At 39.3% G+C, this 13,714-nt stretch overlaps 1 protein-coding gene across 7 annotated transcripts in view; it reads right to left on the bottom strand.

Moving 5' to 3' along the window:
• Positions 1 to 13,714, bottom strand: part of SMAP1 (small ArfGAP 1) — a 160,821-nt gene that overhangs the window by 23,170 nt on the left and 123,937 nt on the right. For all 7 annotated transcript variants that reach the window (XM_021089472.2, XM_084958811.1, XM_005659254.4 and 4 more), the window contains one exon: positions 5,086 to 5,176. In XM_021089472.2, coding sequence (XP_020945131.1) covers positions 5,086 to 5,176 — 91 coding nt within the window. The remainder of the gene's footprint in view (positions 1 to 5,085; positions 5,177 to 13,714) is intronic.

Here is a 13,714-nt window from a genome sequence, read left to right as displayed (position 1 = left end):
AGATTCAATGAATAAATATCTATAAACACTCAAAACAGTGCCTGGTACACAGTATGCACTATCTCAGTGTTTCTTAAAGTAATAATAATTAATACTTGAGTCAAGTCACACAGGTGCTTCTTGCTGACAAAGCCAGACTCGCCCTCCAGAAGCTAAACGTTGTTTCCTAGCCTCTCCTGCAACTAGAGAGATGTCATATAATCCAATTCTGGCCAGGGGGACGCTGAGAACTCTGCTGAGGGTAGTTTTCTGGGAAACATTTCCCTCCTGAGAAAAGAGGCTTATGAAGAGAAACCATGGTCTGGATGTGGTCCTGTGAAGCTGAGGTGCTGGGAGCTGCACCACCTACATGCTGACGGCAAGGATGAGGATGTGGAGAAGGAAGAAGAGCCTGGCTCCTGGCCTCAGTATTCATCTGAGCTGCCAGGCCTCCAAATTTCTCAACCAGTGCAATCATTAAACATCCCCCATGTGAGCCACTTTCAGGCTCAGTTACTTGCAGTCAGAAGTCACCTCACATACAGGTTATCTGGACTCCTTCAAACATCTGAGCACCCTCTATCCGCTGTCCTGTCCTGTTGTTGGCACAGTTCCTGGAAATCCCAGGCTGCTGCAGCACCACTGCCAAGCTGTGCCACTTGCTGACTGCCCCAGTCTGAGAGAGCACTGTGCCCTCCTCCACCTATTTCTTTTTTTTCTTTTTCTTTTACAGCTGTACCTGTGGCATGTGGAAGTTCCCAGGCTAGGGGCTGAATTGGAGCTGCAACTGCAGGCCTGCACCACAGCCAGGGCAATGCCAGATCTGAGGCACATCATCAGCAAACTACAACATATCTTTGGCAATCCCGGATCCCTAACCCACTGAGCAAAGCCAGGGATCAAACCTGCATCCTCACTGACACTATGTCAGGTTCTTAACCTGCCGAGCCACAACGGGAATTCCCCTCCTCCACCTGTTTCTAGGGCCATTTTTCCAAGCCGCCTGTCTGTTGCCCTCTGCTGCTGGGACTCAGGACCATGTGCAAGCAGCTGTCTGCAGTCAGTTCTCTCCCAGCAAAGTATCAACCACCTGCATGTTCTCTCACCACAGGTATGACCACACAAAATAAAACCAATTCTGTCCAGAGGAGGTTATTCAAAAGGGACACAGAAAAGCAAGAGAATTCGAGAAGATGACTCAGTCATTACGATTATTTAGGGAAGTTTGTCTGGCTAGTGAAAGGTCAACTGTAGATGCTGAAGCTGTCCATAAGTTGCTGACTTTGATTGAGGAATTATAGGCTACACTGGAAGCTTTAAGTTCACTTTTGACAAAGGTGGTAAATTCAGACAATACATTATGATCTAATAAACTTTATTTTTTAAAAATGAAAAAAAAAACACCCAATTCTGAAGATGTCCTATTGAAAAGGGTAGTAACCGTCTGTAATCGTACACTGAACAGAAATGATACAAATTTTTATTAAGTTTTAAATCATATCTGAAAAACATAATAGACTATACAATTACTTTGGGCACTTGTGCTAGATAGAGCACTCCTCTTCCTCACCCCTCCCTGGAAAGAATGGCATGCACACAAGCACACAGACTTCCCAGGGATCTGTTCACTGCATGGTTCCTGGGCCACTGATGTGTCCAGGGCTGGGCTATGCATGCACTGAGTTAGCTCAGTCACAAACTTGTTTTATTTTATTACTGTGTGGACTTTGAAACAGAAGTTTTCCTGTAGGGATTTCTGCTTTAAAGGTAACTGGAGAGGGAGGGAGAGTGAGCGGGATGGCCTGGGAATCTGGGGTTAACTGATGCAAACTATTGCCTTTGGAGTGGATAAACAATGAGATCCTGCTGTATAGAACAGGGAACTACATCTAGTCACTTACGATGGAGCATGATGGATAATGTGAGAAAAAGAATGTATACATATTCGGGATTGAGTCACTTTGCTGTAGAGCAGAAACTGACAGAGCACTGTAAACCAACTGGTTTCAGTGTTGGTTATAATGGAAAAAATAAAAATTAAAAAAAAAAAGAAAAGAAAAAAGGCAACTGCATAAAACTGAATTATTTGTTGTACAGCAGAAATCATCGCAACATTGTAAATCAAATATGTTTCAATAAAACTTGTAAAAATGAAAAAAGTTAACTAGAGCGCTTTCTGTGTTTTATCCTTTGTTTCTGTGCAGAAAAAAAGTTTTTTAATTTATTTTATGGCCACACCGTGGCATATGGAAATTCCCAGGCCAGGGACTGATTCTGAGCCGCAGCTGCGACCTACGCCTGATCTTTATGCTATTGCCTTCAGAGACTCACAGATGACTGAGTGAGTGAGTCAGTGAGTGAGTGAAAGAAAGAAATGTTAACTGCTGCCAGCCACAGCTATCACAGAAACTGATACCAGAGAGAGGTGATGCCTTCGAGACTGGGTGGCAGAAGACAGGGAAACACTGATAAGAGCTTGTAAAGTGGAGACATGAGATGTGATGGTGAAACAACCAGAAGGTAGAAAAACCAAATGAATTTCTAGCAGAGATGCACCAGAAATTGGCAGAGAGTTTACTGACGTCAGATGTCAAGCTCTAAGAGTTATGACTACACAGAGTACTATGGCAACAGCTGAGTAACTGCAGCCAGTCACTCCATCTGCCCCCCCACACCCCATCTGCTCCCTGATATTCAGGAAATCACTAAAGTAAATTTTCTTGTCCCAAATTAGCAGATTGATCTGCTTGTTCTACAAGTTCATTCCCAAAGAGTAACATCTGATAATTTCCACTGGTCAGGCTCTATTTTTAATATATACGCAGAACCTGACTACACTTCTTTTAACTCCCAACATCACCACTTGCCCTAAGCTATCATCCCCTCTCTCCTGTTTTACTGTAATACTTTGCTCACTGGTCTCCCTGACTCCAGCCCTGCCTTGCTACAATCTATTCTTAACATAGTAGTTAGAAAATTCTTCAAAAACTCAAGTCAGATGAGGTACTTCTTTGCTCAAATCCCTCTAATATGTTTCTAGGACACTCAGAGTAAAAGCTGAAGTGTGTCACAGTGTGCCAGCCTCTCTGGTCACTACGCTCTCCAGACCACCACCTATCTCATCCCTCTGGAGCCACACGTGTTACTGACACATGGCTGAGTGTCCCACTTCCTCTGGTCTTTGCGCAGTGAGCCCCTCAAAGCCTCCACCCTATTTAAAATTATAACCACTCTGTTTTATCTTACTTTTGTTTTTTTAGGGCAGCACCCAAGGCATACAGAGGTTCCCAAGTTAGGGGTCAAATTGGAGCTATAACTGCCAGCCCAGGATCTGAGCTGTGCCTGCAACCTACACCACAACTCACAGCAACGCCAGATCCTTAACCCACTAAGCGAGGCCAGGGATTGAACCCTCGTCCTCATGGATACTAGTCAGGGTTCGTTACTGCTAAGCCACGACAGAAACTCCATAACCACTATATTCATCTATAGCACTTACATACATGACCCATGATACAGTTTACTTAATTGATTCTTCACTGTTTCCCCAGACAGAGTGAAAGCTCCAATGCCTGGTATTTTCATCTGTCCTCTTTCATACCTATGTCCCTAGTGCCTACCATGATGCCTGGGCACTTCATGAATGAGTCTGCAGGGTAAGAGTCAGGTCAAGTTTATATCTCACATTTCTAAGTTATACACTGATAAACCACGCAGGCACTTAGACTGGAAAGAAAATGCTGCAGTGCAGACAAATATGCCTATACCCTTAGTAAGATATCTTCTTCCTTTGGTAATAAGTCTTTTTTCTTTTCTCTCATTTACAGCACAGAAAACAAAACACAGAAATTATGAGGACTATATTTCATCATAATTATATTTAGAGCCTTTGGACTGAGCCCTATTTTCAAAATTACAAGTTTTTTTTTATTATTTTTCTAATATATCACTTATTTTCACCACCATAGAAGATTTTTACCTATAGGAAGTGTATCTGCATGATATACCAGCTTCCTAAAAAATGAATAAAACATTCCATTGTAATTCTTTTTTTTTTTTAAGGGCAGCACTCAAGGCATATGGAATTTCCCAGGCTAAGGGCTGAATGAGAGCTGTAGCTGTCAGCCTACACCACAGCCACAGCAACTCCAGATCTCTGACCCACTGAGCGAGGCGAGGGATCAAACCCACAACCTCATGGATACTAACTGGGTTCGTTACCGCTGAGCCACGATGGGAACTCCTCAATTGTAATTCTTAAAACAGAAAACAATCTACTCAAGAAGAACAAAGATTAATTTTTAGAAAAGCAGTATATGAAGTTTCACTCTACCCTTCAACTATCTTTCACTCTTTTGCTTTAATTGTTCATCTTTCTCTAAACTACAAAAAAAAGTTCTAAATTAATTATTGAAGGCTCAGATATTACTAAAAATGACAACTTATCAAGCTATTTTAGAAGGAAGAGAAGGAAAAATAAAGCTGACAACATTTGTAGATAAGGACAGTACAAGCACTCCCTGCATCGAAGCCAGTTGACCTACCAGGCAGACAACATGTATCTGTCAGCCATGAGAACTTAGGCAACATTAAATTAAAATGAGCTCTTCTTATTGTCATCAGACATATAAAATGAATCTAGCCACTAGATCTAGGTTTGAAATGTTTTGCTTTCGTTGACCAAATTAAAGTTTACTTTAAAATAGCACATTTTACAGTAAGGCTACTCAATTATTTTGCCAAGGAAACCTCCCCACCGCAATGAAACTAAATAAAGGCGTGGGGGTGGGAGGAAAAAGAGAATCTATTCTTCATTTTAAATGTTGAAGTGTCACAGTCCACCAAGCCTTTGAAGATGACTTTGATATCTCCTCTTTCCCCAAGGACTCATTACTTGTACTTCTGTGAAGGCAGTGCTGACAGATACTAGCTCCCTCATTAAAGACTTCCTTTTTTGTGAGAACTCAGCAAACTCATCATACCATTTTCAAATCCAGCTCACAGGTATCTATTGGCATACAAATGATAAAGCCACTGTATTCACTTCAAGTAAAGGTTTCAACTGATTTGTAACCCTAAGAGTGACTTATATTTTTTATTACTTACCAAGTCCTAAAAGATCAACAGTGGGCTCTGCAGCTTTTTTAGGGCTGGTACTTTTTTTAGGCTCCAATTGCTGATCTTCTTTCTTCTGCAGCTTTAAAGTAAATAATCAGATGTATTACTTTTTTTTTTTTTTTTTACATAAAGCAACCAGGACTTTTAAGCCCCAATTAATTACAGATATTTTCGATAAAGTTAGTGTAATGTAGCATATGAAACATAGTTATAGAAATAAAGCAGAGAGCATTTATTTGTTATAAAAAAAAAACTAGCAAACACGATCATTGAACTTGAAATAATACACTGTACATATTAGGCCCCCAACAGAGAATATACAAATTTAATCTTAATGTAATTGTTTTCAAGCATGTAATAAATCCTTTATGTGAACATCCCACACTTCAGAGTACTTGCCCACCCCAGCTGACGGGGCCTGTGAACAGAGGTTGGGCATGCCCTGGGGTCTCTATGAGCAAATTAGCTGCACCTCCTTCTGTGGCACCACTGGCCCACAGGACACCCTTTGCTGATGGCAGGTTATCTAGCAAACAGGCAGACCTCATTGTACTGCACTTCCCTATAAGGTGCTTCACGGCTAGCACAGTGCTTACAGATCAATGGTATATGGTGACATGAGTGGAATGAGACTACTGGCACCATTTTCCCCCACAGCATTTGCTCACTTTGTGTCTCTGTGTCACATTCTGGCATTCTCACAATATTTCAAACTTTTCACTATTATTTATTATTTATTATGGTGAGCTGTCATCAGTGACCTTTGATGTTACTCTGTAATTATTTTGAGGCACCATGAACCACATCAATATAAGACTGTCAACTTAAACCTTTTGTGTGATCTGAGTGCTCCACTGACCGGTGGTCTACAGTCTCTCTCCCCCTCCTCAGGCCTCCCTCTTCCCTGAGACACAGCAATACTGAAATCAGGCCAATTAATAACCTTACAGGGGACTCTAAGTGTTAATGGAAAGGAACAGTCCCATGTCTCTCACTTTAAATCAAAAGCTGAAAATGATTAAGCTTAGTGAAGAAGACATGCCAAAAGCCAAGACAGGACAAAAATAGGCCTTTTGCACTAAAGAGCCAAGTTGTGAATGCAAAAAAATAAATAAAAGTTATTGAAGGAAGTTAAAAGTGCTACTCCAATAAACACATAAACGGTAAGAAAGTGAAAACAGTCTTAGTGCTGATACAGAAAAGGTTTTAGTGGCCTGGATAGAAGATCAAACCAGCTAGACCATTGCCTTACATACAAGTCTAATCCAGAGCAAGACCCTAACTCCCTTCAGTCGTATGAAGTGTGAGAGAGGTGGGAAGATACAGAAATTTGAAGCCAGCAGATATTGGTTCACGAGGTTTAAGGAAAGACACTTTCTTGGTAACATCAAAGTACAAGGTAAAACAGAGAGCGCTGATGTAGAAGCTGCAGCAAGTTCTCTAGAAGGTTGAGCTAAGATAATTAAAGATAGATACACGAGCAATAGATTTTCACTGTAGATGAAACAGTCTTCCACTGGAAGAAGATGCCATCTAGGACTTTCATAGCTAGAGAGGAGAAGTCAATACCTGGTTTCAAAGCTTCAAAGGACAGGCTGACTCTCTTGTTAGGGGCTAACACAGTTAGCAATTGTAAATTAAAGACAAATCCTCATTTACCATCCCCCAAACCCCTAGGACTCTTAAGAAGTATGCTAAATCTACTCTGCCTATGCTGTATAAATGGAACAAAAACAGCCTGCATGACAGCACATCTGTTTACAACATGATGTATTGAATATTTTACACCTTGTACTGCTCAGAAAAAAAGATTCCTTTCAAAATGTTACTGCTCATTGACGATGTACTTGTTCTGCCAAGAGCTCTGATGGAGATGTCCAACAAGATACGCCTGGTAACATAACACCCATTTTGCAGGCCATGGATCAAGGAGTCATTTTGACTTTCAAGTTTTACTCTTCAAGAAATATATTTCCTGGAGTTCCTGTCATGGCTCAGTGGAAACGAATCTGACTGGCACCCATGAGGACACATGTTTGATCCCTGGCCTTGATCAGTGGGTTAAGAATCCAGTGTTGCTGTGAGCTGTGGTGTAGGTCACAGATGCAGCTTGGATCCTGTGTTGCTGTGGCTGTGGCGTAGGCCGGCGGCTACAGCTCAGATTCAACCCCTAGCCTGGGAACCTCCATATGCTGTGGGTACAGCCCTAAAAAGACAAAAAAGAGAAAAGAAACATTATTTCCTAACACTACAGCTGCCATAGTGATTCTTCTGATAGATCTGGGCAAGGCCAGTTGAAAATCTTCTGGAAAGGATTCACCATCCTAAATGCTATGATAAACATTCATGATTCATGGGAAGAGGTCCAAATATCCACCTTCACAAGAGTTTGGAGGAAGCTCAAATCCTCATGGATGACTCTGAGGGGTTCAAGATTTCAGTGGAGGAAGTAACTGCACATGTAGTGGAAAAAGTAAGAGAACTAAAATGAGAAGTGGAACCTGATGATGTAACAGAATCGTTGCAATCTCATGAAAAAATTTAAAGGATAAAGAGATGATTCTTATGGATCAGCAAAGACAGTGGTTTCTTAAGAAACCACTCAAGATCTTAAGATGGAATCCACTCCTAGTAAAGACGCTGAGAAGACAACAAAGGATTTAGGTTATGACATAAACTTAGTTGATAAAACAGCAAAAGAGTTTGAGAGGATTTACTCCAATTTTAAAAGTCCCACTGTGGGTAAAATGTTGTCAAACTGCCTCACACTGTACAGCAAAATGGTTTGTGAAGAGTCAATCAATGCAGCAAAATTCATTTTTTTCTTATTTTAAGAAATTTCCTAGCAATCTCAACCATTTGCAACCACCACCCTTATGATCAGCTAGTAGCCATCAACATCGAGACAAGACCCTCCACCAGCAAAAAGATTATAACACACTGAAGGCTCAGATGATGGTGAGCACTTTAGCAATCAAGTTTTTAAAATTAAATACAGTGCTTTTTTATTGTACACTTAACAGACTACAGTATACTGTAAACATGACCTTTATATGCACTGGGAAACCAAAACATTCACGTGACTTGCTTCACTGCAATATTTGCTTTACTGCAGTGGTCTGGAACCCAACTTTCAGTATCTCCAAGGTATGCCTATATGGTCTCCTCATGAGTCCACACTATCAGCTGCATTTTAAATATAATATTTTTCTAGTTCTCAGGAGCTCAACAGAAACTATCTTGCTCGTTTTCACTTATACAAAAAAAAAAAAATGCTGGGCAGGACAGGATGCAAAGACCTACATCTACTGGATTCTCAACTTGAAAGCCTAGCCCTCTTTTTTTTTTTAGATTGTCTGATGTAAAATGTTATATTGAACCATAAAATAATGGTTCAATATTTCTGTATATTGAGATATAATCACCACAGTAAGTCTAGTTAACATTCACCACCAGTATTGTTACACAAATATTTTAATGTGTGAAAACTTTTAGAATCTACTCTTATAAACTTCCAAATATACAATATAGTATTATTAACTATTCACCATGTTGTACATGACATCCCCATAGATTACTTATTTTATAACTCCAAGTTTCTACTTTTTAACTCCCTTAGCCCATTTCACCCACCTCCCACCCTCACCCTTGTTTCTGACAACCACCAGTATGTTTTCTGTGTCCATGAGCTTGGTTTTTGTTTATTTAAGAGTCCACATATAAGTGAGATCATAGGTACCTGTCTTTCCGTTTGACCTATTAGCATAACATGATCAAAGTCCATCCATGTTGTTGCAAATGGCATGGTTTCATTATTTTTTATGGCTGAATAATGTTCCATTGACTATATAGCATACCTCTCTTAAACCAAGAAAATAAAATATTCTATGCATTCACTCATTCATTTCTCAAACCATTCTTACAAGGTCATTTCTTCAACCAGCTAAAGAATTCATAACTTGGAGTTCCTGTTATGGCTTAGTGGGTTAAGAACCCAACTAGTATTCTTGAGGATGAGGATTTGATCCCTGTCCTCGATCAGTGCATTAAGGATCCAGCATTGTCGAAAGCTGTGGCACAGGTTACAGATGCGGCTTGGATCCAGTGTTGTTGTGGCTGTGGTATAGGCCAGCAGTTGCAGCTCCAATTCGACCCCTAGCCTGGGAATTTCCATATGCTGCAGATGTGGCCCTAAAAAGAAGAAAAAAAAGAATTCCTGGAGTTCCCGTCATGGCTCAGTGGTTAATGAACCCGACTAGCATCCATGAGGATGCAGGTTCTATCCCTGGCCTCAGTCAGTGGGTTAAGAATCTGGCATTTCCTTGAGCTGTGGTGTAGGTCGAAGAGACGGCTCAGATCCTGTGTTGCTGTGGCTCTGGCGCAGGCCAACGGCTGCAGCTCTGATTCGACCCCTAGCCTGGGAACCTCCATATTGCTGCAGGTGCAGCCCTAAAAAGACAAAAAAAAAAAAAAAGAATTCCTAACTTAGTTGTTATATGAGTTCATTTTTTGTTAGCTATACAAATACATAAATTTTTAAGAACTACCCTTACTTGTATTTGGTCATTACTGTCTCTCTCAATCATTTTTTAAACTAATTAGCCTACCATTAAAAGTACCAATTCTTTAATAACATTCTCAAATACATAATTATCAGCCTGTAACTATATATAATTCTCAGATTAACATAATCTATTTCACATTCTCGAACCTCCAATATAGGCAAGATTTTGCTAAGCAAAATCATTTCAAAGAAAGCACAGATTGTAGTCACAAAGCAAGCAATAATTTTCAACTGAATATTTAAACTGATAGACATACCTTCCTTTTTTTAAACAAAAAACAGGACAATCTGTGTTACTACAAACACTCAAATCTGGAAGAGAATTGGGGGATTAAATGGCCACAAGCACACAAACTTCAAATGCTCCTCGGCTGGCTCCTGGCAGCTTCCTGGAGCAGGTTTTCCCTGATCGTTACCCCTGGCTATAATACTCAGATATACTTATCTGTAAGTGTCATATGTTTAGTAGGCACTTAAAAATCTAATTCCTGGAGTTCCTGTTATGGCGCAGCAGAAACAAATCTAACTAGTATCCATGAGGATGCAAGTTCAATCCCTGGCCTCACTGAGTGGGCCAGGAATCCAGTGTTGCTGTGAGCTGTGGTGTAGGTCACAGATGTGGCTTGGATCTGGGGTTGCTGTGGCTGTGGCATAGGCCAGCAGCTGTAGCTCTAATTTGACCCCTAGCCTGGTAACTTCTATATGCCGAGGGTGCGGCCCTATAAAGCAAATAGATAAATAAATAAAAATCTAAGTCCTGCTTTAACTTAAAATCAGAAAGGCTTAAAGTCAAAAATAAACTTAGATAATTTGGCCAGACTCATTCATTCTGTATAGAACACAGAATCTGCAAAGGGATAGAGTAACTAAAATTTACTTTCTGTCTCTCGATTTAGAATGATTTCTTTGGTTTATTATTTCACTGATTCTTCTTCCATGGAAAGAAAGCAAAGGACAAATCTATGAGGGATTCCTTCCTATTCACTTTCCACAGTCCAAGAACACAGAACCTCTTCAGGCTTAAATTACTTCTTTTTAAAAATTCACATTCAAATTCTGGTTATGAGTTATAACTTATAAACTAACTACCTTTCATACTGCTAGATATGAACTTATCTCTTTAATCTTTGCAAAGGGGAGAAAAGGCCAATTCAAACAATGTAGAGATCCTCTCATAACCCCAACTCCCACCCCCAGAAATGCCACAGACAATCTGGATAACATCTTTCCTTTCAGAAGTTACACATCTCTAAGTGTCCTAAGAGTTTCTCTTCCTCAGATTTTGATTTCAACACAGTTTAAATGGGTGTTTATCAACCATTTCCATAGGAAACTATATAACAGAAAAACATGTCAATGGGCGTGTAGGATAAAGAGAAATGTGGAAGCAAGAAGAAGGAAATAACCTAAACAGAGTTCATCAAACTGCAGATGCAGCCCACTACTGACTTTTGAAATACATTTTATGGACAACAATTAGATTTTTTTTTTGACATTAAAAAAAATGAAGTAGAACAGAAAAGAGAGTTCACTGCACAAAGAAATGATGAACTGTTTTTGCACATTTGTGTACACATGTGAGTGCATGAAGACCAGATAATGTAAAACTTATTTCTTACCACAGTCACGGGCTGAGAAACACTGTTCTAAAGGTGGTCTGCTCCTTTGCTTTGACAATGGGTTAACTTACATGAGGGAGGAATGTCTGTGCCTTAAACCTTACCAACTCTTACTCCAAATAGAGTTGGCTTCTCTAGAGGGATTTCAATAATTCAGACATGAATTACCCTGATAGTTGGCATCTCATAGACTGTCTCACAAATCAAAAAGGACAAAAGAGCTGATCATTTTAAAAACTGTTTTGCATCCCTTCAGTCTCAAATCTTGCTGAGGCAGGATCATGAACACTCAGATGAATGGCAGAGACCATTCTCCTATAACTTTATAGGAATTCAAGTACTGCCTTATATACATAAGTGAGAGTTACAAAGACTGAATTCAGAAGATGCTCTTCTTTGCCTGTAAAGGTAAACATAAATTAACTTCATTGTCTTTATTTTAAAACAGTTTAAAGTTTGAGGTCAGATGTACCAAAGCACCTACATAGGTAAGAAATCTTCCTGAAATTATAGCCAGAATAATACTTAACCTTTTAGAGTTAAATATCCATAAAATGATTTTAATTTTCTATTCAATTTCTTTGAGACTTTCCAATAACTAAAAATTAATTCTCAGCCATGTTTTTAATTATTTTTATAGATCTTTCTGTAAAATGACAGGAAAAAGCATTTATTTTCCTAGTCTTAGGTAAGCAATAATGTCCAAAAAGTATAGACCTAGGAGATTTCTTAAACATTTGCTTACATATTAAAATTACAACGGTTCAAAAGGTCTCTAAAACAATCCTCTAAATTCTTTAAATTAGGTAATCCTCTAAAACAACGACAGACTCAAATTTTTTTTTTTAATTGTATGGCAGTACCCGATGAATATGGAAATTCCTGGGCCAGGGAATGAATCTGAGCCACAGCTGCAAGCTATGCTGAGCTGCAGCAATGCTGGATCCTTTAACCCACTGTACCAGGCCAGGGATTGAACCCACACCTCTGCAGAGATCCAAACCCCTGCAGACAGATTCTTAACCCACTGTGCCACAGTGGGAACTCCTAGACTCAATGTTTTTAAAAACACAAACTAAAAGTATCTAGGTATTGCATTTTATTCCACTGTAACATATATTTAAACCCAATACCATCAGAAACAAGTTGAGAGGCAAAGCCTATTTGAAAAAGATACTACTTCCAGCCATTAAACTGTGCCCACCACTGTGGCCACCCAATCCTACTGTAGTCTAAAAGCTGACAAGACACCTACTCAGTGTTGACTTAGGAGGAAACTAATGGGAAGGCTTCAGATACTGGACTATGAAGAAACAGACAAAACAATCTCCTTTCTCTACCACATTGTATAATCCAGCATTGCAAAGAAGAAACATTTAAAATGATCAATCCTATCTCAAGAAGTACAGAAGCTGATGTTACATTTAGAATGCATAAGCAATGAGGTCCTGCTGTACAGCACAGGGAACTATATCCAACCACTTATGATAAAATATGATAGAAGATAATATGAGAAAAAGAATGTATACATATGTATGACTGGGTCTCTTTGCTGTATGACAGAAACTGACAGAACACTGTAAATCAACTATAACAATTTTTAAAAAAAGAAGGGAGTTAACAAAATAGTTTTCTTGCATTATAGTATCCATAGCAACAAGGCAATGTGACAGCCTTTAAATAGCCTTGATTTATCATGAAGAGAGTGGCATCCTGAGTTCATCCAGAAAATCCTGTCTAATGGCCACACTGAAGTTTGCTAAAGTCTACTTAGTTTCTACAGCTAAACTTGTCATTACCTATCTTTACATAAGAATTTATACGTATATGAAAAACCAGGTTAGTGTCAAAGAACTACAAAATTGGATTCTCACAATGTATTCCAGTTAAACACAAACAGATAAACAAACAGATGTGTTAACATATTACGTCTTCCTGAGCAAGCTCTTGTGAAGTAGAAAAATCTCCAAGAACAAATATCAGACCTAATTATAACACAGGAAGTCCTATTTATTAAATAGTATCAGGATACAAAGACAGTAAAGCTCAAACAAAAATACTTATACACAAACTATTAATTTGACCTTTTGTTCTTATACTGCACGTTAGTAATTAGTTTTAGTATTATTAATATTAGTATTAATTAGTATATTAGTAACTAGAATTAGAATTATCTGTTATACCTTGCAAAGAATGACAAGATAAAATTGAGATATCCGAAATAAAGCTATCATATAAACTACAAAATTTCTTAAAGATTTTAGAAGACTTAAGAATGAAAATACGGAGTTCCCGTCGTGGCGCAGTGGTTAACGAATCCGACTAGGAACCATGAGGTTGTGGGTTCGGTCCCTGCCCTTGCTCAGTGGGTTAACGATCCGGCGTTGCCGTGAGCTGTGGTGTAGGTTGCAGACGCGGCTCGGATCCCGCGTTG

This window comes from Sus scrofa, chromosome 1 (assembly GCF_054392235.1).
Source record: "Sus scrofa isolate SSC_HxYL_T2T_F1_AM1 chromosome 1, Sscrofa_HxYL_maternal_Yorkshire_Landrace_v2.0, whole genome shotgun sequence".
In the NCBI taxonomy this organism is placed as follows: domain Eukaryota; kingdom Metazoa; phylum Chordata; class Mammalia; order Artiodactyla; family Suidae; genus Sus; species Sus scrofa.
The sequence above is the reverse complement of the archived record's forward strand: the minus strand, read 5'-3'. Positions and strand labels throughout refer to the sequence as shown.